Source organism: Phodopus roborovskii, unplaced genomic scaffold, assembly GCF_943737965.1.
Source record: "Phodopus roborovskii unplaced genomic scaffold, PHOROB, whole genome shotgun sequence".
NCBI lineage: Eukaryota > Metazoa > Chordata > Mammalia > Rodentia > Cricetidae > Phodopus > Phodopus roborovskii.
Genome location: NW_026126599.1, coordinates 8227541 through 8250939, shown reverse-complemented (window position 1 = coordinate 8250939; position 23399 = coordinate 8227541). Strand labels below are relative to the sequence as shown.

At 42.9% G+C, this 23399-nt stretch overlaps 1 protein-coding gene and 2 non-coding genes across 3 annotated transcripts in view; 2 read left to right on the top strand and 1 right to left on the bottom strand.

Moving 5' to 3' along the window:
- Nucleotides 1-22151, top strand: part of Brca2 (BRCA2 DNA repair associated) — a 42487-nt gene extending 20336 nt beyond the window's left edge. Inside the window, 17 exon segments of the mRNA XM_051205150.1 lie at nt 258-353; nt 3764-3833; nt 4284-4693; nt 6059-6240; nt 7427-7614; nt 8563-8733; nt 9614-9968; nt 11159-11314; nt 11399-11543; nt 13119-13240; nt 14487-14679; nt 15083-15246; nt 15336-15474; nt 19443-19684; nt 20193-20345; nt 21411-21875; nt 21877-22151. Of these exon segments, the coding sequence (XP_051061107.1) occupies nt 258-353; nt 3764-3833; nt 4284-4693; nt 6059-6240; nt 7427-7614; nt 8563-8733; nt 9614-9968; nt 11159-11314; nt 11399-11543; nt 13119-13240; nt 14487-14679; nt 15083-15246; nt 15336-15474; nt 19443-19684; nt 20193-20345; nt 21411-21875; nt 21877-21927 (3302 nt within the window). The 3' untranslated portion in view covers nt 21928-22151.
- Nucleotides 2951-3094, bottom strand: LOC127237361 (U4 spliceosomal RNA). The gene has a single exon (XR_007835842.1). It is a non-coding gene; the product is annotated as a U4 spliceosomal RNA (small nuclear RNA).
- Nucleotides 8155-8258, top strand: LOC127237364 (U6 spliceosomal RNA). The gene has a single exon (XR_007835844.1). It is a non-coding gene; the product is annotated as a U6 spliceosomal RNA (small nuclear RNA).
- Nucleotides 22152-23399: the final 1248 nt, after the last annotated feature.

Below are 23399 nucleotides of genomic sequence, written 5' to 3'. Positions count from 1 at the left end.
TATTGCAGAGGGAGGCCTGGAAGCCAATTCATTATAAGCCATCCTGCCAGAAACAGGTTTACGTCATCAAATATTCTATAGGATCCATCTGTATGAGCAAATTTAACTTTATAATACTTAAACTGTGGAGGTTTGTTTTGTTTTCACTGCTTAACATGCATGAGTCAGTACTTCAGTTTTAAAAAGTGAAATCTAGGTTTTTTTTTTAAAAGGTAAAACTGGTATAATTACAAACAAGTATGAACTTTTCTTTTTAGGACAACCCCCAATCAAAAGAAGCTTACTAAATGAATTTGACAGGATAATAGAAAATAGAGGAAAATCCTTACAGCCTTCAAAAAGTGCTCCAGATGGTAACGTTGTTTTTATTCATCTTTCCTCCTCAACAAGTACTGTGCATGATGCTCTTCAGCTTCTCTCTCAGTTCTTGTGTTTGCCTTGTTATGAGAATGTCCCAGTGATACCTAGGAGGGTACTGTGAAAGCTTGGATAGCAAAGGGTAGGATGCTTATGAAATAGTGACGTTAAACTTAATGAAACCAGTAACTGACTTCAGCATTTTATCAAAGTCAGGCTACCCAGTGAGGTGGGCATTTTTTAGCCCTGATTTGATTCCATCTTTTTTTTTTTTTTGGTTTTCCGAGATAGGGTTTCTCATTCTCAGTATTGCTTTGGACCCTATCCTGGAACTAGCTCTGTAGACTAGGCTGGCCTCAACTCACAGAGATCCACCTGCCTCTGCTGGCACTAAAGGCATGCACCACCAACACCCAGCTCTTGACTGACTCCATCTTTCAACTTACTACATATAGTTGATTCCTTTCCTCTTGGTACACTACAGTCTATTGATGTTCCTCTTTTTATTTCCCAACAAAAACATTTTATGTGTGTGTGTGTGTGTGTGTGTGTGTGTGTGTGTGTGTGTGTGTGTGCATGTGTGTGCTCGCATTCACAGGAGTCTGTCTGTGCATATGACTGCAGTGCCTGAGAAGGCCAGGGCCACCAGGTTCCCTGGAGGGGATGTTACCTTCAGTGTATGCTTCCCAAGTCCTATGCAAGAGCAGTCAGCACCCATGAGTCATCTCCCCAGTTATAAACTGACAATTAATTTATTTATGTGGGTTTTCTTTTTTATTTATTATATATACACTGTTCTGTCTGCAAGTATTCCTGCATAGCAGAAGAGAGCACCAGATCTCATTACAGATGGTTGTAAGCCACCATGTGGTTGCTGGGAATTAAACTCAGGACCTCTGGAAGAGCAGCTAGTGTTCTTAACCACTGAGTCATCTCTCCAGCCCCCTGGTTTTTGGTTTTTTTTTTTTGAGACAGGGTTTCTCTGTGTAGCTTTGGAGCCTGTCCTAGAACTCACTCTGTAGTCCAGGCTGGCCTCAAACTCACTAAGATCTGCCTACCTCTGCCTCCTAAATGCTAGTATCAAAGGCGTATGCCACCACCACCCGGCCCAAGTTGACAAATTTTAGTACCCAACATTATCCACCTTTGTCAATGACATCATTTCTTAGTCTGAAAAGTCTTACTTACTAGAAAATGTACAGAACTAGACACAGACTTTCCTAAATTTTACTTGTCACTTGAAAGCTGAGTTTTATTTCAGACAAAATATTGTTACTGTCATCCTTGAAGTCATAACCTTATTTCATTTATTTAAGAAAAGCGTCAGGCCGGTGAAATGGTTCAGCTGGTATAAGCATATACCACCACCACCATGCCTTATGACGAGACAGGGTTTGGCTTTGGAGGGTGTCTTGGAACTAGCTCTTGTAGATCAGGCTAGTCTCGAACTCACAGAGATCGGCCTGCCTCTGCCTCCTGAGTGCTGGGATTAAAAGCGTGTGCCACCAACGCCTGGCTCCATGATTCATATTTTAGGAGGACAAAACTGGCTTCCAAAAGTTGTCCTGTCAGCTCCACCAGCATACCATCATGCACACAGGCACACACAGTACTAATAAGTAAAATCAGCTCTTTTAAAAAGACAAAAGTCTGCTGAATCCCCAAATCTGAGTAACTAGTTTGGTGTTATTCTCTCAGATACCCGTGGTGATCCTGTGGCAAAACAAAAACAAAACAGTAGCTACTGTTTCTGAGCCCAGCTGTGAAAATAGACTCTTGAGGTCAAGGTGGTGTCTGTAGGAAGATGTACAAACAGTGCAGAGGTTCTCCTTGACAGTGAACAGGCAAACGTAACAGTGCCGATAGCAGGTCCTTTTAAGAGCATTGTAGGCACTCACCCTCTGTTCCACAGACCAGCCTTGATAACCACCTCCCCACAGTATAGACATAATAGTTTCAGATAGATAGATAGATAGATAGATAGATAGATAGATAGATAGATAGATAGATATAGAGGGAGAATTCTTTGCAGTTTTGTCTTATAAGTCCTTAAGGATGTGTTATCATTGTGCTATGTTCAGATGTCAGGATAATTCTGCATGTGCAGAATTGATAGTTAGCTTAAGTTTATTTGTTTCTAGCTTTAGAGTTTTCTGGGATTTTTGTTTGTTTTGTTTTTATGTGTATGGATGTTTTACATGTATGTATATATGTGCACCATGTGTGTGCCTGGTATGTGTAGAGGCCAGAAGAAGGCATCAGATCCCCTATAACTGGAGACAGTTGTGAGTCACTATGTGGGTGGTGGGAATTGAACCCTGGTCCTCTGCAAGAGCAGCCAGTACTGCACCATCTCTCCTACCCCTAGTTTCCTTACTCTTTAATCATACACTTGAACAAAACACTTGCATAACTCATTCATAAATTCTGAAGGAAGGTATACTTGGAGGAGACTTCAATCCACCACAGTCACACTCCAGGCTATTCTCCAATTTCCCCACCTCTTACTCAGTGGCTTTCAGTTTGCTCTTGCAGACATTCTCTAATAACATCTGTCTACATATTGTACCTTATTTGCTTTTTTTTTTGACAGTCTCCATAGAGAAATATGGAGTTGCCAATGCCAACTGTATTTCAAGTCCTCATGGCAGGGTATTGGGAAAAGTTTTTAATTAGCTATAATCATTTATGCCTCAGATAAACCTCACTGACTACAATGTTGGCATTCTGCAAAGCTAGGGAATGCTGCTTAATGAATATGTAAATATCTTTATTCATTTGCATGATTACATAGTTACATTCTTGATCGTAGTTTATTCAGCTAATCCCCAATTAATGAACAAATTGCATATTGAGGATGAATACTATCTAAAATGTTGCTTCTGAACCTTCATAAAACCAAATTTCAGTGGGCATTGGTGTCGCACACCTTTAGTCCCAGCACACAGGAGGCAGAGGCAGGCGGATCTCTGTGAGTTCGAAGCCAGCCTGCTCTACAGAGCTAGTTCCAGGACAGACTCCAAAGCAATACAGAGAAACCCTGTCTCAAAAAACCAAAATGATTGATAGATAGATAGATAGATAGATAGATAGATAGATAGATAGATAGATAAAACCAAATTTCAGAGTTGATATTAAGGCTGGTGTTAGCTAACTGTAATGATTGCTAACACTACTAAATTTAAAACTGATTTCCCTGAGGTTTTAAATGTGGATTATTTGGTTTATAGTAATAATTAGCTTGCAAATTATGTGTAATCAGTAATTACTAAGTATCCATAATGTGCATTGAAAATGTCAATGTATTAAAGTTTTGTGAATATTTACAGTAATGTGTAATAAAGAAAAGTGGCAACGGAAACCTACTTTTCACTAATGATATAGGGTGTTTTTTTTTTTTTTTTAGGTACGATAAAAGACAGAAGATTGTTCACACACCACATGTCTCTAGAGCCAGTTACCTGTGGACCCTACTGGTAAGATATGTGTAATTTCTCTTTTAGTATAAATTGAGTATAATTTAGGAAAAAGGTGATTTCTTTTTTAAGTTAAGCTCTCTAATTCATTTAGAATGAATTAGAAATGTGTCTAGTTGGAGGAGAGAAAAGAGATTGGATTGGAAACTAGAGAACAGGGCTCCAGAGGAGACTACTTACTAGCAGGCACGCCCCCTACAGGAAGAGCTGTGCAGAGCAGGAGAGGCACAGGCTGCTGTGGGAGGTAGGCTGTGGAGTCAAAGGCTGGGAATAAAGATACAGAACAGCAAAAGCCTTAAACACTGTGGTATCATTCTATAATGACTACACTCAGGACAGCAAAGCAGTCACCAGAATAGTGCCGGGTAGCACTGAGGATCTGGGGGAAAGGCACGCATGCAAACACTTTGTGTCAAACAAGCCCACTTAAGTGCTCTCTCCCCAATGCAGCTCAAGCAAAGAAAGGCAAGAAATGCAGAATCCACATTTCACTGCACCTGCTCAAGGACTTCTGTCTAAGGGCCATGCTTCTGTGCATTCGGCTTTGGAAAAATCTTCAAGCAGTCCTGCAGTTTCAGACCAGCAGGCAAACAAAGTCTCTGCTACAAGAAATGAAAAGACAAGATACTCAGTCACAGGCAAACCCCCCAAAGTCTTCGTCCCACCTTTCAAGATGAAATCACAGTTTCCCAGAGATGAACATTGTAATAGCGAGAATATTAATTCAGAGGGAAAGAACCAAATGAGCAGAGATGGAGGCAGGGGAGGCGTGCATGACGGCGACATTCGTCACTTTCACAAAGGCAGCTCCCATCAGAAGGCCGCTGGAATTGTCGCAGAGTGTGAAGAAGAGGCTTTAGGTATTGGGTGACATTTCTTTGACATGTTTTTTGTAATAATTTTTTAAAATCTTTCTGTGTGTGTGCAGGTACAGGAGCCACGACACACACGTGGAAGTCAGAAGACAACTTTAGGGAGTTGGGGGTTTGAACTCAAGTTGTCTGGCTTGTGTAGAGAGCACTTTTCCCTGCTAGTCCTAGTTTTCACTTTTTGATTATAGCAGTGGTTCTCAACCTTTCTAATGCAGTGACCCTTTAATACAGTTACTCTTGTTTTGGTGACCCCCCCACCATAAAATTATTTTCATTGCTACTTCATAACTGTAATTTTGCTACTGTTATGAACTATTGTGAAGGGGTCATGACCTACAGTTGAGAACCACTAGATCAGCTAGTTTGCCTATTAATATTATCCTGAGCATTTCCTTTTATGGTGATTAGTAAGTTCAGAACCTTTTTTAACATTTCAGGTTTCTTGATTCCCAAGGTTAGGTTCAAATAGTTCTAGTGATTTCCTTGAAAGAAATCTTTCTTTCCTTCTTTCAAGGGTAACTGCTTGCAGACTTTCTTATTTTCTTCTATTTTGTTTGTTTTTTAAGCAAAAGCCAGGAGCTAGGATAAATTGCCTGTCGTACATGAATAAGACCTTGAGTTCATTTTTCTGGTAACCATATAAAATCAAAGTGTGGTGCCACTTAAGTAATTCTGGTGCTGAGGTGGCTGTGGCAGAAGCATTCCTGGAGCTCTCTGGATAGCCAACCTGGTCAAATTGGTGAGCTCTGGAACAGTCAGAGACCTTGACTCAAAGACACTCCATATTAACCTGTGGTCCTCACATGTGTACAAATGTACCCACAGGGCAAACAGAATAGTGGTTCAAGACTAGGAATGATGTGCTCTGGCCTGAAATGCTACCACTCAAGAGTATGAGTGAGGAGCATTGTGAGTCCCAAGAGAGCCTGGGCTGCAGAGCAGGACACTATCTCAAAAAAAGAATAGCTTCTGGTGGATGTCGTATAAACCCAGCTGTCAGGACACTGGGACAGGAAGAATTCTGGGAGTTCAGTGCTAATTTAGGCTTGAGTGAGACCTGTCCCAGAAAATAAAGTGACCATTAGGTGTACAATTCAGGGCTACTATGACTTACTGGATATTTTTATTTTATTTGTTTATTTATTTATTTGGTTTTTGGAGATCTGGTTTCAGTGTGTAGTCTTGGCTGTCTTGGAACTAGCTCTGTAGACCACATTGGCCTCAAATTTGCTAGAGATCTGCCTGCTTCTGCCTCCCAAATGCTGGGATTAAAGGCAATCTCCACCAATGCCCAGTCAGGCTGTGCCTTTTAACTTTGCACCCATTTCACTTTTGCAAACTGTCCTCTAACAGATTTAACGACAAGCCTTCAGAATGCCAGAGACCTACAGAATATACGAATTAAAAAGAAAGACAGGCATCAGCTCTGTCCACAGCCAGGCAGTCTCTATCTTACCAAATCATCCACCCTGCCTCGGATCTCTCTGCAGGCTGCAGTAGGAGGCCGGCTTCCCTCTGCACGTTCTCATAAGCAGGTATGCTCTGGTACAGCAAAGGGAAAGCCTCATGCCCTTAGCTAGAATTTGCAAACTGTCTTGTTTAGAGAATGAACAGAATACTGCTGATAAAATGAAAAAGCAATTCTGCTTCCTCATCAGCCTGCAGTGGCAGCCTCCCTGTCCTCTGCCAGGCATGTCTTACTCTCACCAAACTGATCTGTGCTTTATAACTTCTGTTTGCGTTTTAGCCCTTGCTGGTGGTGATGGTGTAAGTGCTCTGAGCTAGGCATTGGAAGAGTCTAGTCAGCCCTGAATATAAAGTATGAGTGGCTGATGGCCCTGTGGTGTCCAGAGGTTCTGATGTTTGAATCTAGTGAAGGTGTTACTGTTTGTAGAATATTCCCGAATAGAAGGCTGGATGTGACAGCAGTGGCACTAACGGTGTGGACTGGAGCTTTGTAAACTCTGGGTACTCCTAAGAACTTCAGATGGCTGGCCCAGTGACACAGAGACCTTCACCCTCTTCTGAGAAATGTCCATCTGTCTGGCGAGAAGACTGAAACATAGAGAGGATTAAGTCACAGCCCAAGTCATCTCCGGGGTCAGAGCCACTCTGCTTGAAGGGAAAGACACTTGGCTGGGCATGGGGGCAGGGTGAGAGCAAGCTCCTGACAGCACCCTGCCTTTAACTATTGCGTGTTGTTTGTACAGCATAATGGGTTGAAACCGTGGAACACTAGGTGAATTGGCATGTGTGCCGGTGCAGGGGGCATGCTAACGTGTGCTCCATTCAGTTTAGTATACATACTGCTAAAGAAGTGCAGCCTGGCCCTGTGGGTAGCAGACGCGGGGCCTTCTTGTGGCCAATTTGGCAAGAGAAAGATACGGAAATGGAGAGTGCAACCACCTCTTAGATACATGAGCTGTTTACAAGCGTTATAGTTTCAGTGCAGAGGGGGTTCATGTTCATGTATGTGCATGTCTGTGTGTGCGTGGTGTGTGTGTGTGTGTTTCACAACCAGTGCTTTTTACATGCTAAGCACACACTTTATCAAGGAGCTATACCCCTGGGCCAGATAACATCTTATAGTGACTATTTTAGTATTTAAATGAAAAATTTTGGATAAATTTAGTTTTGTTTATATGCTAGGATGGTGTTTGATTTTTTTATTAGAACTGTATTGATTTTTATTTATTATAATTTTTCTGTTTTGTTTTACAGCTCTATATGTATGGTGTTTCTAAAGAGTGCATAAGCATTAACAGCAAAAATGCAGAGTATTTTCAGTTTGACATTCAGGATTATTTTGGTAAAGAAGATCTGTGTGCTGGAAAGGGCATTCAGTTGGCAGATGGTGGATGGCTGATCCCCTCCAATGATGGGAAGGCTGGAAAAGAAGAGTTTTATAGGTGCTGTGTGCAGAAAGATTTTGTGTTAACCTTCACCTGTTCTGTTGTCCCTCTCTCCTTCTTTCCATTTCTTTTTTTAATTTTATGTGTATGAGGGCTCTATCTGCATGTGTATATGCCTTTATGCCAGAAGAGGGCATGACTGGAGATGGTTGTGAACCACCCTGTGGTTGCTGGGAATTGAACTCAGGTCTCTGGAGGAGCAGTCAGTGCTCTTAACCACTGAGTCATCTCTCCAGCCATCTTCCTCTTTCCTATGGCTCTTAAGCTAAAAAGTTGCTGTTTGTTTGTTTTCTTAAACAGGAGTCTTTTAAAATATATTCTGGTTTACTAAACACTCTTTTGAAATCTTTTGAAAATTGATGTAATTTATCCTGGGACTTAATGAAGTATAGTATATTTTTTGTTTATTTGGCTATATTTTTTACACATTACGGCAGAAACAGTTCAATTTGAGTTTCCCTTATGGTATTCCCCCATTTGTGTCATTTTCCTCTCTCACTCTCTAATTTAGTAAATATTAAAAATATAAGCACTAGTGCTTGTTTGGACAGACATACACTAAATCTGGAACAATACAGAGAAGGTCAGCATGCCCCTACACAAAAGATGACATGCAAATTAGTGATGAGTGGGAGATCAGTGGGATCACAAAGAGTCAATAAAATGTTTTTTAAAAAGTGAAGAGTATATATAGAGCGTGTGTGTGTGTGTGTTTGTGTGTGTGTGTGTGTGTAGTAAAATACTAAAATTTAAACAGAGCTATTTAATGCTCAGTAAATAATTAGCAAATCTCAATACTTAGACATCAAGCGCTTAGTTGTACAGCATTGCCTTACTAGTGTGTATGTAGAAAAGCTTACTGCATGGTTTTGCACAAGAGAACAGTGATGGTTGGGGAACCAGATAATACTGTGTTTTTATTGTATTGTATATTTCTTTGCTCAGGGCTCTATGTGACACTCCAGGTGTGGATCCAAAGCTTATTTCTAGCCTTTGGGTCTCTAATCACTATCGGTGGATTGTATGGAAACTGGCAGCTATGGAATTTGCTTTTCCTAAGGAATTTGCTAACAGATGCCTAAACCCAGAAAGAGTGCTGCTTCAACTAAAATACAGGCAAGTTGAAAGCATGGCAGTAAGTGACTGTGTCATGCAGTCTACAGGTTCCTGTGTAACCTGTGACTTCCATGTCAAAGATGTACATGAACCAGTTATGAGTGACAGCCCCTACTTAAGGAAAACATTCATATGCCTCCATCTCCCTCTTCTCCCACCCCTCTCTTCTGACATGTGAATTACTAACTTGATCCAGTAGTTAAAGATTGTTAATAAAACATTTTGTCTTGTTGGGTTAATCCTAACATTCAGGAGGCAGGGGCAGGTGGATCTCTGAGTACAAGGTCAGCCTGGTCTACAGAGTGAGTTCTAGGACAGGCTCCAAAGCTGCACAGAGAAACACATGTATGTATACACACACACACACACACACACACACACACTGTCTTGGGAAAAAAAAAAGAAAAATGTTTGTCTTTAGTATTCTTATATTAATGATTAAAAAAAAAAGCTAAACAGTGTATATGTAGCTAATTTTTTTTTTGTTTGTTTTTTGTTTTTTGAGACAGGATTTCTCTGTATAGCTGTGGCTGTCCTGAAATTCACTCTATAGACAAGGCTGTCCTTAAACTCAGATCCATATGCCTCTGACTCCCAAGTGCTGAGATTAGAAGCGTACACCACCACCACCTAGCTTCTAACTAAATTCTTAAAAATTCTCTTTTCAGTATTTCTTTGGTGAGATATATATATATATATATTGATATATTGACTTTTTTTTGTAGCGGGGCTTCTCTGTATAGACAATGCTGGCCTTGAACTCAGAGACTGGCTTGCCTCTGCCTTCCAAGTGCTGGGACTAAAGAGTATGCAGTGCTTTGTTTACCTTGAAACCCCAGGGGTACAATTCCTAAAATAGCATTTTCGTCTCATTTTTCAGATACGATGTGGAAATTGACCACAGCAGCAGATCGGCCCTAAAGAAGATCCTGGAAAGGGATGATACAGCTGCAAAAACACTCGTTCTCTGTGTTTCTGACATCATTGCATCAAGCACAAGCGGACCGGAAACCTCAGGCAGTAAAACTAGTGGTGCAGATCCCAAGAGCATAGACACAGTTGAACTCACAGATGGGTGGTATGCTGTCAAGGCCCAGCTAGACCCTCCACTTGTGGCTCTTGTGAAGAGCGGGAGACTGACTGTGGGTCAGAAGATCATTACCTACGGGGCAGAGCTGGTGGGCTCTCCTGATGCCTGCACTCCTCTAGAAGCACTGGACTCTCTTAGGCTGAAGGTAAATCACACTAGTGCACAGTCTAGGCAAGAACCAGCCATGACTCTGTTATATCCTAGACAGGCAATTAACTGAAAATGTTGTGTTTTCTTTTGTCATAAGGGATAACATCTCTTGACGATGTGCTGGTAAAAGCAAATTTTTCTAAGGGTTTTTCCTATCTAGGGAAGACAGAGCTATCTCTTGAGGTAAATGCAGTTGCAGTTACTGAATAAGAATCAGTCTGTACCAAATTGAATTTAAGTGCCTGTACTTCTCTGTCTCCTTCTCCCAGCACTGGGGTTACAAGTGCCTGCCACCCCTCCTGCATTTTCACAATGGTTCTGGGAATAAAACTCAGATCCTCATGTGTACAGGGTGAGCGCTTTACCAATTGAACCATCTCCCACCCCCTAATCTATTTTACTAGAAATATTTAAATAACGTTGATCCCTTGTAGCAGCAGTAAGTGTGCCTGTGTGGGTGTACATACATGTGTTGCCAAGGGATCAGATCCTACACATGCTGGGCAAGTGCTCTGTAGTAGATTACACCCCAAGCCCTTCAGTAGAAATGTTCCTGAGAAGTACAATATAGAAGTATTTTCCCTTCTGTATCCTTTTTCTGCTTACCCCCTTTTTTTTTTTAACCTTTATCAATTATCTTTATGAGATATGTAAATGCTGAATTTTTTAAAAAGTTTATTTTCTGAATATGAGTGTTTTGCTTGCCTGTGCACCATATGCATGCAGTTCCCTCAGGCCAGAAGAGGAAATTGGATGCCCTGGACCTGGAGTTGTGAGCAATCCTATGGGTGCTGGAACCTGAACTCAGGCCCCTTGCAAAAGCAGCAAATACTCTTTACTGCTGAACCAGCTTCTTATTCACCACCTCCTACACACATACAAGTGAATTATTTAGTTTTTATTTTTTTAGGTTTTAGGTTGTGTTTTTTGGTTTTGTTTTGTTGTTGCTTTGTTTTGTTTTTTGAGACAGGGTTTCTCTGTGTAGCAGCCTGGAACTTGATCTGTAGATCAGACTGGCCTTGAACTCACAAAGATCCACCTGTCTCTACCTCACTAGTTCTGGGAATAAAGGCGTGCACCACCACTGCCTGGCAACAAGTGAATATTCTTAAAGCATCCCAAAAGATTGAAAGTTGCAGTGTAGAAATCAGTTTGTCTTTAACTTCTCCTCTTTAACTTGTGCAGATTTCCGCCAACAGCACACGACCTGCTCGTTGGCACAGCAAGCTGGGGTTTTTTCATGACCCCAGACCTTTCCCTCTGCCCTTGTCCTCACTGTTCAGCGATGGAGGAAGTGTTGGCTGTGTGGACGTCATTGTTCAGAGAGTGTACCCTTTGCAGGTATGGTACATTTGAAACTTACCATGTAAGTTCTTTCCTTGGAGAGAGTCTGAATGTCCCTTCCTGTTTTCGGTAACTTGTTAGTGGGTGGAGAAGACGGCATCTGGATTGTACATATTCCGTAATGAGAAAGAGGAGGAGAAGGAAGCAGTGAAATTTGCAGGGGCCCAACAGAAGAAGCTGGAGGCCTTGTTCACCAAAGTCCAGGCAGACTTTAGAGACCATGAAGGTAAAATGGCTTCACATTACAAATTGTTACTTCTCACAACATTTTGTAATTACATGAATTCTCATTGAGTAATATATTCTTTTTTAATTCTGCATCGGATTTTTTTTTAACCTACAAAAGACAACACATATACAGAAATGAAAACTGAGCTGACTCTCATTGTCATTGCTTCTTTGAGAACTGAGCTTTTAGATTACTGTCTGAGACAGTGAGAGGTGACAGATAAGGTGTCGTTTTTCAGGGTCCTTAAATAAGAGCCCTCCTCTCTCTCTCTCTCTCTCTCTCTCTCTCTCTCTCTCTCTCTCTCTCTCTTTCCTTTCTTTGGTAGGATCTTACAAAGTTGATCAACTCTAGCTCAGGCAGTCTTTCAACTTTTGGTCTTCCTACCTCAGCGCACCCCAGGCATGAATTCATAAGCTGAGTTTGAGTGTCTGGGGAATCCTTGGTATTAGAAGTGTGGCCATAAGGAGCCAGCCACACCTCTTCCCCAGTGTTCTGTCCAGTCGTGCACCAGCATGTGTCATTGAAGTTGTGAGTTTCTAAGGAACTTGGTAGGACTTATTCCCACACATCAGCATCCGTGATCAACTCTTAAAGTGCCCTTTTCTAATCTACCTTTTTGTTGCTAAGATTTTGCTTCCATGTTTTTGCTCAGAATATTTCTGTAGGTATTAAATATGTGCATCTGCAGGAAGATTAGGGAGCTGGAGAGATGACTCAGTAGCTAAGAGAGCTTTCTGCTCTTGCAGAAGACCTGAGTTCAGTTCCCAGCACCCACAACCACCAATAACTCCATCTCCAGGAGATCCCATGCCTCTTCTGGCCTTTATGGCACTCCATACAAGTGTCGTGCTTTTGTGCAAACACACGCATGCACTTACTCAAACAAAATTTTAAAACATAGATTGGCTCTCACATAACTTATTTATTTAAAGTTATCACCAGATGATACTGTTTCCATGAATAAGTAAGTCAATGTGAGAAGCAATGATTTAAGTTATAAGTTACAAATCTAATTACATCAACCCATGTGTGTGATGTTTTACTGGAGACTGCACCAGTTTCTCTCCTCTTTTAAAAAGGAAGATTTTAGTGAATAGGTGATTTTTAAAATATTTTTTGTTTGTTTTGGCTTGGTTTTTTGTTTGTGTTTTCGTTTTTTGAGACAGGGTTTCTCTGTAGCTGTGGAGCCTGTCCTGGAACTCGATCTGTAGACCAGGCTGGCCTTGAACTCATAGAGATCCACCTCTGTCTGCTTCCCAAGTGCTGGGATTAAAGGTGTGCACTATTCCCACCACCTGACTAAAATATTTTCTTATTTCACTTGTTCATTGATTGTATGTGCATGTCATAGCACATGGACAGAGTCCGTTCGCTCCTCCCTAGTGGGCTCTGGGGATCAGATCAGGTTGGTAGTCTTGGTAACTGATTTCATTACCAGCTGAGCCATCCTACTGCTCTTGGTGACTCTTTATTGTCCAACCTCCCATCTCTGGGTGTTTTTGCTTGACTTTGTAGTGTTCATTCCTAAATTTTTGGTTTAGCTAATCAGTGCTGCTCCCTTCCCTCCTCCAGAAGACACAGCACAGCGGCATGTGCTGTCCCGTGCTCTCACAAGGCAGCAGGTCCATGCTCTGCAGGACGGCGCAGAGCTCTATGCAGCAGTGCAAAGTGCATCCGACCCAGAACACCTCGAGGTGAGGAAGAGCGAGGAGACAAGCTCAGTCCCCAGCCCTGTCAAGTCCATGTTGAAATGCTACATCTTTCAGAAGGTTGACTTCTGTGGCATGTGTTTGATTTGTTAGCAAGTTGACAATGAAAGTTTTATGAGTTCCATATATTAAAATAACATGGTTTAAAATACCAGGCAAAAGAACAGGGAGATGGCTCAGTGGTCAAGTCTCCTGCTGCAAACCCTGGGACTCACATGGTGGAAGGAGAGAACCAACTCCTCCCAGTGGGGGGATTTTTTTTTTTTTGCTTTTTCAAGACAGGGTTTCTCTGTATCCCGGAACTCACTCTGTAGACCAGGTTGATCTCAGTCTTGGACTCACAGAGATCTGCCTGCCTCTGCCTCTGCCTCCTGAGTGCTGGGATTAAAGACAAGTGCCACTACTGTGTTTTGGTTTGGTTTGGTTTGGTTTTTTTCATGCAAGCAAAGCTTTCTTTTTAGCCAGCTGTGTGGTACATGTCTGTGTTCTCTGGGGACCAAGAGGCAGGATGCCAAGATGTATGCCCGGGAGACACAGCAAAATTCTGCGTGATGAGATGGCTTGTTGGTTAAGAATGTTCAGAGTTCTTGCAGAGGACTCATATTGGATTCCCAGCATCTGTGTTTGGCAGCTCACAACTGCTTATAACTACATTTCTACATGCACACATAAAATAAATAGACAAAACATACAAAAAACTTTAATAATTAAACCTGCTGTTCCAAAGATGAATTATTAAACTAAATTATTAAATTAAATTTATTCCACGGGAGATGAGGATAAAAGCCACTGAGCCAGCCTCTCCCATGTCAGTTGTGCAGTTAACTGAGTCTCTCTGTGCCTCAGCTTAAATGGAAACAACAATAACACACAAATCATGGCATGCTTGTGAAGATCAAGTGAATTAGGACACTTACCATGCATAAATCCATGGTTCTGTTAGTGTACAGTCATGTCAGCCATTTGAAATGTAGGTGTGCTGGTTGTGGCTAGAGAACACTTAAGTGTTAGAGGTTTGGCCCTAAGGAAGTCTGTCCCTAAGACACTTTGAGGTCCCTGAGACAGTGTGATGAGTACTCAATACTTCGACTCAAGTGGGACAGATCATTCTATTTCCTTCTCGTATAAGGCAGCTGGTTAGGGCAGGCAGGATTGCTATTGTATAAGGCAGCTGGTTAGGGCAGGCAGGATTGCTGTTGTGGCTGCTCTCTGATGTTTCCAATGGTCACAGGGTTGTTTCAGTGAGGAACAGCTGAGAGCCTTGAACAAACACAGACAAATGTTGAATGATAAAAAACAAGCACAGATCCAGTCAGAATTCCAGAAGGCCTTAGAGTCCGCTGAGCAAGAGGAGGGCTTATCAAGGGATGTTACAACTGTGTGGAAGCTACGTGTTACAAGCTACAAGAGAAAAGAAAAGTCATGTGAGTATGCAAGGTTGTTATTATTAATTTTGTTAAATTAAAAAGTGAGTTTATACCAGGAGTTGTTAGCGCACACCTTTAATCCCAGAGGCAAAGGCAGGTGGCTCTCTGTGCATTTGAAGCCAGCATGATCTACAGAATAAATTCTAGGACAGCCAGGACTGTTATACAGAGAAAAACAGTCTCAAAAAAACAAAGAAAAACCACACACCATGTACACACATAAAAAAGTTTATGGGGGGGGAACTTACAAATGACAAGTTAAATATAAAATTCATGTAAATTCAGTGAATATAATGGGCTATGAGCACCCACAGAGCAGGGGGAACCTTGGGTCTTGGTTGTTGCCATGTTTCAGTAAATGATGGTCACCAATGTGCCTGTCATGTCTTTCTCTGAACAGCTCTGTTGAGTATCTGGCGTCCATCATCAGATTTATACTCCCTGTTAACAGAAGGAAAGAGATACAGAATCTACCATCTGGCAGTATCAAAATCTAGGAGTACATTTGAACGACCTAGCATCCAGTTAACAGCCACGAAAAGAACTCGGTATCAGCAGCTACCGGTCTGCACCTGTCCTTATACATTTCCATTTGATAAATGCACAGTGCTTCCCAGAGTCTCAACACACTGACTGATGTCTGTCTCCCGTAGGCTGCCAGTGAAACCGTACTCCAGGTTTACCAGCCAAGGGAGCCGCTCGACTTCAGCAGACTGTTAGAGCCAGCCTTTCAGCCTCCTTGTTCTGAAGTGGACCTCGTAGGAGCTGTAGTTTCTGTTGTAAGAACAACAGGTAGTGTGCAGTGGGTTTAATATAGCCTTTCGTTGATTCTCTTGAAAAACATTGCCTTTCACGCTTCTAACCCTGTAACTAGTGGGGCTACACTGGTAATCTTGCTAAGTAGTGATGTGAATCTTCCTATTTACTTCTGTGTGTTTTTCTGTATGTGTGTGGGTGTGTCAGCATGTATGTGGAGGTCAGAGAACAACCTACCGGAAGGAATCTGCTCTCTCCTTCCATGGGGCCCAGAAATCAAACTCAGGCCATGGGACTGGATGGCAAGCACTTTTACCCACAGAGCCACCCTGTTGGCCGTTAGCCTCTCTTCTTAGTAAAAAGCAATTCAATAGAATTTTGGGAAGAGGGTGTATTTTATTCCATGCTGTTTAACTTTGTAAAGTATTGGTTGTTTTGGGGGGTGGGTTTTTTTTTTTTTTTTTTTTTTTTTTTTTGGTAATTATGATGAAATAATTATATAGTGGAACACTTAAACCTCTGATCTCTTCAGCTTTTAATGTTCCGCAACATCTTGTCCTGATTCTTCACTCTTGTCTGTCTGTTTGAATGTTTGCTTTTGTTTGTTTTGTAGCTCTGGGGATCAAACGCAGGGCTCACAGTGCTAGGCATACATTCCACCACTGGCTCAGCCCCCCTGTTTGATTGTGTACTTGATCTACAAAGCTCTTTGCTTCCCTCTGAGTGCTGCCTGATGTCAGAGTCCAGTTGAGAGCCCTGCGCAGGCACATGCCTTCCATTCCTGCCTACTTATGGTATCCAGACACCTCAGCCTTAGCTCCTAGCTCTCTCCCAATGCACTTCAGCCATGTGACATGTCTTTGCTGTGACATCTCTGAGGCTGCACTGACTGTTCCCATAGACAGTCACAGTGGCTCTTGGTGCCTTCATGTTGCTGATCAAATGTAGCCTGACAGGAACGGTGTCCATTCCTCTCCCAAACCAGCACTCTCCCTTGGGCTTCATTTTCTCCTTGGCCCTCCTCAGCACCTCACAGTGTACCCCACATACCTGTCCCTCTTCTCGGGTGTAATGCTGTAAGGACAGGGCACTGTCTCCCACTCTTAAAAGCAATGCATGGTGTAGGATAGGCTCCTCGCTGTTGGCTGTCACTGTTTCCCCTTCCTCCCTTCTCTGGCCGCTCACTGTCCTTCCTGTCGTATTTGTGGTTTTTTGTTTTGTTTTGTTTTGTTTTCATTTGTTTGTTTATTTTTTGTTTTGTTTGAAGTCCTCTGGATGAGCACACACCCTCAACTAAGCATGTCTCAGCCCTGACACAGCTGCTGAGCAGTTCTCCCTTAAGCGTCACACTTAGTGCTGTTCGTGTCTCTGACCTGCATGTCCCCTTCTCAGGAGCCCTGTGTCAGGAATGCCAGTTGTCTGTGTGACTGGGCCTTTCTGTCTGCTTCTATGTGGTTCTTTTCATTATGATCATAGCAGCCTTTATGTCCTTAATTGCTGTCTGTATACACTGTTCAGCTTTGTCGTGTCTCAGGCCTGAGTCTGTCCTGTTGTGGTGCAGTCCATGTGCTATCAGTTTCTTTCTCTGGTCCTGCAGCCTCCTTCCCATCTTACAGATGGATCTGTAAGATTTGATTGTTATAGGAGGCGGGTAGCTTATTTGTGCATTCCATCAGTATTTATTGAGTAATTGTTACATACCAGGTGCATAGCACATAAGAATTTCTTCCCAGGAGCACTGGGGTGGGAGGAGGAGATTACAAACAAAACAAAATAATATGAGTCCCAAAGGAAAGCAATGAAGTCAGAAAAACAGAGTTCACAAAAGACCTCATTGATGTTTTTGTTAGGAAGAAACAGAAGCATGCAGAACCTGGGGAGAGGTCCAGGCTGGCTGTGCCAGGACCTGTAAGCTTTGGCAGAGGATGGAGAGAGGCAGAAGAACCAGGTTTTGTTTTGTTTGTGTATGTGTGTGATATATGCAGAGGTCAAAGGACACTACTACTTTGATCTTTGATGTAGGGTCTGGGAATTGAACTCAGACCGTTAGGCTTGCACAGCAATCACCTTTACCCACTGAGCCATCTTGCTTGCTTCCTTCTATATATTCTAACTTTTACTTAAAAGGTGATGGGACATCATGGGAAGGTTCAAGTAGAGGAGGGATGGGCTTTGACCCTTTCACATATCACCTGAACTGTTACATTGGAAATCGGGGACAGAGGATGTGAGTACACACACAGGAACTCCAGGAGAAGGCCATAATAAAAATCTAGGCAGCGAAGGATGGTGAAGCTTCAGAAGCCATGGACATGGTGAGCTGCAGACTCTGGTTACACCCTGAAGGTGGAGGAAGAGTGCGGGATGTCCGAAGCTATGGAAGATGGAAATTGCCACTTGCTGAAAAGAGACAACTTGAAAACAACTCACGGGGAGCATGGTTTGTAAGTGGTGTCCCGGCCACACAAGAAGCTTCTGAAGGAGACATGGTAGATTGACAGCTGTGTTTACAGACATCTGCTCAGAGCAGTAGTCAGAGCTGAAGATACGATTTTGAAACCATTGGTACACCAGTAGATGCAAGCCACGAGACTAATGAGGTCACTGAGGGGACTAAGGACTCCGTTTTGACACTTGGACGTTCAGGGATGGGGTTGACAGACAGGAAGTAGTGCTGTGTGTGGTGAGGCGCATCTGAAGTACTGGTGTGAGGTGAGGGCTATGACGCTATGACTTGGCTCTGGCATCATGGAAGAACCCTGTCCATGAAGAGAGGGACTGGCTGACTGAGTAGAACAAGGAAGCAGAGGGTGTGGTTCCTTCATGGGTGTCTTGTTCAAAGAGAAGGAAAAGAAAAGCAGTTGTTAGAATCATGATCAGAAGAGTTTTCAGATGAAAGCGTTACACTGCAGAGGAGGCTAGTAAGAGAGTAAAGACTGACACTGAGCAGTCCGCGCATGACATCCAACACTGTGATGAGACAAGCCTCAGCCAGCAGCAGACAGGCAAAAGCACTTAGGGCCACAAATGCAGGGACTGATGGAGAGGTAGACATCTGCATAGATTCCACAAGGCAGGAAATTACCCAGGTCCAGTGCAGGAGAGACTGGCCTGTGTACATCCTGGTGCCTGTCCAGGTCCAAGCCAACCACAGCTCTTAATAAGCCTCCACTTTTTGAGCACTTCATTGCTTTTTGGCAACACAAGTTGCTGCCAGTTGATCTGTGTTCCTGCCACAGTCCTGAATGAACTCATTCCTTTTGGGTCTATTGTTGACGGTAACAGTCGGAAAGCTGCACTTGGAGAAGTGGCTTTCCCTCCTAAGCAACTCTGCCCTGATGCCTGGCCCCTTTTGCCCCTCCAGGCCTCACCTGTATGGTTTTTTATTCAGCCTTCCTCATTTCTTGGCTCAAAGTAGTAGAAACGTGCATGTATTCTGTCTGTCTCCTTCCTGCTATGCAGGGTGACACTGGTGGGCTCTTGCTAGTTAGCTCTGTCTTGGGATTTTCTTCATTCTTTTCACAGCTGCCTAGGAAACCATTGTGTGGGAGCAACACAACCACTCGTGCATGAGCTGATCAGGGTTGCTTCCAACATTTTATAATTGCAGACAGTAAGAACTATAGTAAGTGACCTTGGTGCAGCTGTTGCCATGACCCTTGCTCTCATGAATTTTACTATTATTGGACATGTCTTATTTCTAGAGTGGACTGCTAGAAATAAGAATGCTGGGTGGAAAGGTAAGGTGTACATAGTTTTGCTAGGCAATGCCAAGGTTTTCTCCTCAAGGATGGATCAGGTCTACACTCCCACCCACAGTGTACCATGTATCTGCCGCCCGTGGCCTGGGGATGTTTGCCATTGAAACCATAGCACCTTAAGCAACAGGTGATTCTGGAAATCCCTTGTTTTCTATAAACACAGGGTTTTTGTCTACTAGAACAAACAAGTGTATCACTGTCCTAGCAATTGTGAAGATAACAATGATTAACTTTTCATTCTAGGTCTTGCTCCTTTGGTCTACCTGTCAGATGAATGCTTTAATTTATTAGTGGTAAAATTTGGGATAGACCTTAATGAAGACATAAAGCCACACATGCTAATTGCTGCAAGCAATCTCCAGTGGTACCCGGAATCCAGATCGGGAGTGCCGACATTATTTGCTGGGAATCTTTCCATAGTTTCTGCCAGTCCAAAGGAGGTCTACTTTCAGGAGCGAGTCAGCAGAATGAGGCAAGCTGTTGAGGTAAGATTAGGGAGTAGGAACCAGTAGTACAGGTGTCTGGAGAGTTCCTGGAGCCCAGTGTTCCCACACATGAGCATGTGAGCTCCTTCACACCCTCCTCCCCTCACCCCAAAATGGGGAGTTGGTTTTCACTGATGTGTGTGCTTGACAGTTGCTATCGAATTATGCCTCACCAGGCGTGGTGGCACAGGCCTGCAATCCCAGATCTTGAGTGCCAGCCTCCTCTCCAGAGTGAGCACTGGGCCAACTGGGTGCTCTCTCCTCTCTCTCTCTCTCTCTCTCTCTCTCTCTCTCTCTCTCTGTATGTATGTATGTGTATGTGTATATATATATACATATATATATACATACATATATGTATGTATGTATATACATATATAGCAAGACCCTAGCTCAACAACAAACAAAAATGTGACTCATCCTTTCGTTTTGAATGTTTTATTTCTGAAAGGAAATTCTTTCTGAGAACATCAGTGTGTGAATTAGCTTTTCCAATTTGCTCTCTTAGAATATCGACACATTTTACAAGGAGGCAGAAAAGAAGCTCTTACATCTGCTTAATGGGAACAGTCCCAAGTGGTCCACCCCAAATAAAGACTCCACTCAGCTGGCCGCCACTTGCCCCGCTTCAGAGCCTCTTGCTCCAGGAGGCCAGCCAGTGGTAAGTTATCAGTTTGAGAAGTCCCACTGGGTAGTAACAGGTGTTCTGGCAGGGCTTAGCAAACAGGAGGTGTAACTAGACTGCATTTACTCTGTGGCAGGCTTGCTGTAGCCGCTGTGTGTGGGAATTGTAACCAATTTGCTGAATATAAACCTTTGGGAGCAAAAACTACATTGTCGGTACTCCAAGTACATGTGGGAAAAAGCCTCTGGCATGTTTTATCACTAGAAGAGGTTCCCATTAATGGGGAATGCCCTTCTGTATTGTAAAGCAAGATATCGTCACAGCCAGTACATAGCACATTCTAGTTGTTAACACTGTTTCTAAACTCAGCTGCCTCATTAAATCCTGGCAGGTGTCTGATTGCTAGGACTGACTGACCGACTGGCTGGACAGGTAGCACTGCACAGCACCCTAACTCAGCAAAACAACTCTCTGTACAAGAAAAGCCATTGTTAGAATTAGACTGGCAAAGAAAGAAGCTAAACTGTGACTCAGGACTAGAAAAAAGAAAGGTGTTAGAACTCCACGCCAGTCAGCTGTGGCCCAGCAGGTAGAAGGCTTGTGGCTGAGCCTGATGATTCTGCTATCTGTGATCCACCTGCTGGAGTAGAGAACCTACTCCTCTGACCTCCATGGGCGTGCTGGAGCATGTGCATGCTCGAATGCACACATACACATCATGTACACACACTCCATAAATGTCCGGAAGAAGAGGAAGAAGTAGTAGTGGGCAGGATGTGTTCTTAAAATGATTTTGAAAAGTCTGACATTTTTTGCTTTATTACTCTTTGTAAGGAGTACGGTTTGGGTTTTTTAAAATCTTGTATTAGGATTTCTTCATTTTCCTTTTCTAGTCACTGTTATATCCTCTTATGCAGAATTATTTCCTGTGAAATGGGAATAACAGCATGAACATCTTTGACATCTATCCTTCAGCAATTGGATAAGAAAGAATGTGTCCCTCTGTACTTTTTAATGAAAGGTTAAGTTTTATTTTGTTTACATACAAGTACATATTATGATAGGCTCCTTTTTTATGTTTTTTTTTTTTTTTTTTTTTAGAGGTTTTCACCTAATAGTGAGCAAAGTCCTCGATCACATTGTACACCAAAAGAGAAGTCTACACCCCTGGCTCGGTCAGCCCAGGTGGCATCAAAGTCCTGTACCAAGGAGAGAGAGATTGATGACCCGAAAACCTGCAGAAAAAGGAGAGCCTTGGATTTGCTGAGTCGGCTGCCCTTACCTCCCCCAGTCAGTCCCATCTGTACCTTTGTCTCTCCGGCCGCACAGAAGGCTTTTCAGCCGCCACGGAGTTGTGGCACCAAATACACAACACCTATGAAGAAAACAGAACCCAGTTCCCCTCAGAGGAGGGCGCCATTTCAGAAGGGCAGTGGTGTTTCTCTTCTGGAACAAGATTCAGTGGCTGATGAAGAACTTGCCTTGCTCAATACCCAAGCTCCTGTACCTGGCTCACCAGAAGGAAATCAACAAGTATTTCCTGGTGACTCCACAAGGACCCCTATGTCCCAAGGACAAAAGAACCCCCAGCCAGCACAGAGGCCAGACCAGCATGTAGGGCCCTGATCCAAGAAGGAGTCTATCTCCGGGATTACAAAGGTTTACAACAGTGATGGAAAATTAGCTGTCTTAGCCCCCCACCCCCAGTTTGTAAGATGTGTACAGTTCTAAAACTACATGTTTGGGTGGCAAGACACGAATCACTCATTCCTGGAGTGTTTTTTACTATGCAGATGTTCTGCTTGGTTCTATATTTGTGTAACTATTTAGTTGTCTAAAGCTGACCAGATACCAACTAATTTAAAAATCTTCCTATCTTTCTGATTAGATTTAAACACTACAAGCATTATTTTACATGCAAAATAAACATATTTCTACTTTTAGTCAATTAGTCATTGACTAATTAAAGTAAGGTCTCTAAGAACTTTTACTTTACTAGGTACTTTGTTTTAGTTTGGTTCCTGTGTTTAAGGATTTTATAGGTAACTCCTATGAAATAGTGTCCTTTCTGCTAGAGTTCCATCCTGTCGGATAAACAGACAGGACAGTGGGATTTACTTCTGGCCAATTTGTCATCCTTCTCAGCTCTAGGAACCTTCAAAGTCTATAATCTCTCAAATTACTCCAGCTAGAAATCCAGTCGGGCATAATGATGCACACCTGTCCTCCTGCACCGAGGCAGAGAGGACATTGAGAATTCCAAGTCACCTTCACTACACGGCAAGTTAAGGCGGCCTGCTATGTGGCGCCTTCCCAACCACAGCACGATCTACAGACAAATGCCCTCTCACTGAGCTTCAGCTACTCTTATTGGTGATTGAGGTTTTCTTCATAAAATAATTTGGTCTTCATGTCCTAGATCTAACCTAGAGCATAGTAAACAAGTCTTACATATATGGGAATTATGCCATTTATACAACTTAACATTTTTGTTTGTTCTTTGGAAACAGGGTTTCTGTGTGTAGCCCTGGCTGACCTGGATCTCACACTGTAGACCAGGCTGGCCTTGAACTCAGAGATCCACCTGCCTCTCCCTACTGAGTACTGGGATTAAAGGCGTGCACCACCATCACCTGGCTGAAAGTTAACCTTTTTTCTTGTGAATCCTATCAAAAACACCATTACCTTCCCCATCCTGTCTCAGGTTACCTAGCACAGACAGCTTTTACACAGACCACAAACATCCATGCCGCATGAGTGTGAAGCTTCAGCCTGTGCACATTTCCCCCAATGAAAGCCAACAGTGTATGCTGCATGACCACGGATAAATGGCAAAAGCATTTGAGTTACAGAGCACTCTGCTAACTCTATAAATGATGGGAGTGGAGATACAGTAATGCAAGCCAGTAATGGCAGTTACGGAACCAAAGGAAGGAAATCCCATGTGGGCTCTCTGACATTTCTCCCCTCTGCCATCCATACCAAAGTCATTCTGCAGGCACATACAGGCTCTGATAGCCACAATTCCGTGGGCCCGGCAGGCAGGAAAACTAAGTGAATTGCTACAGGACTCCTGTGTGTTGTGCTAAG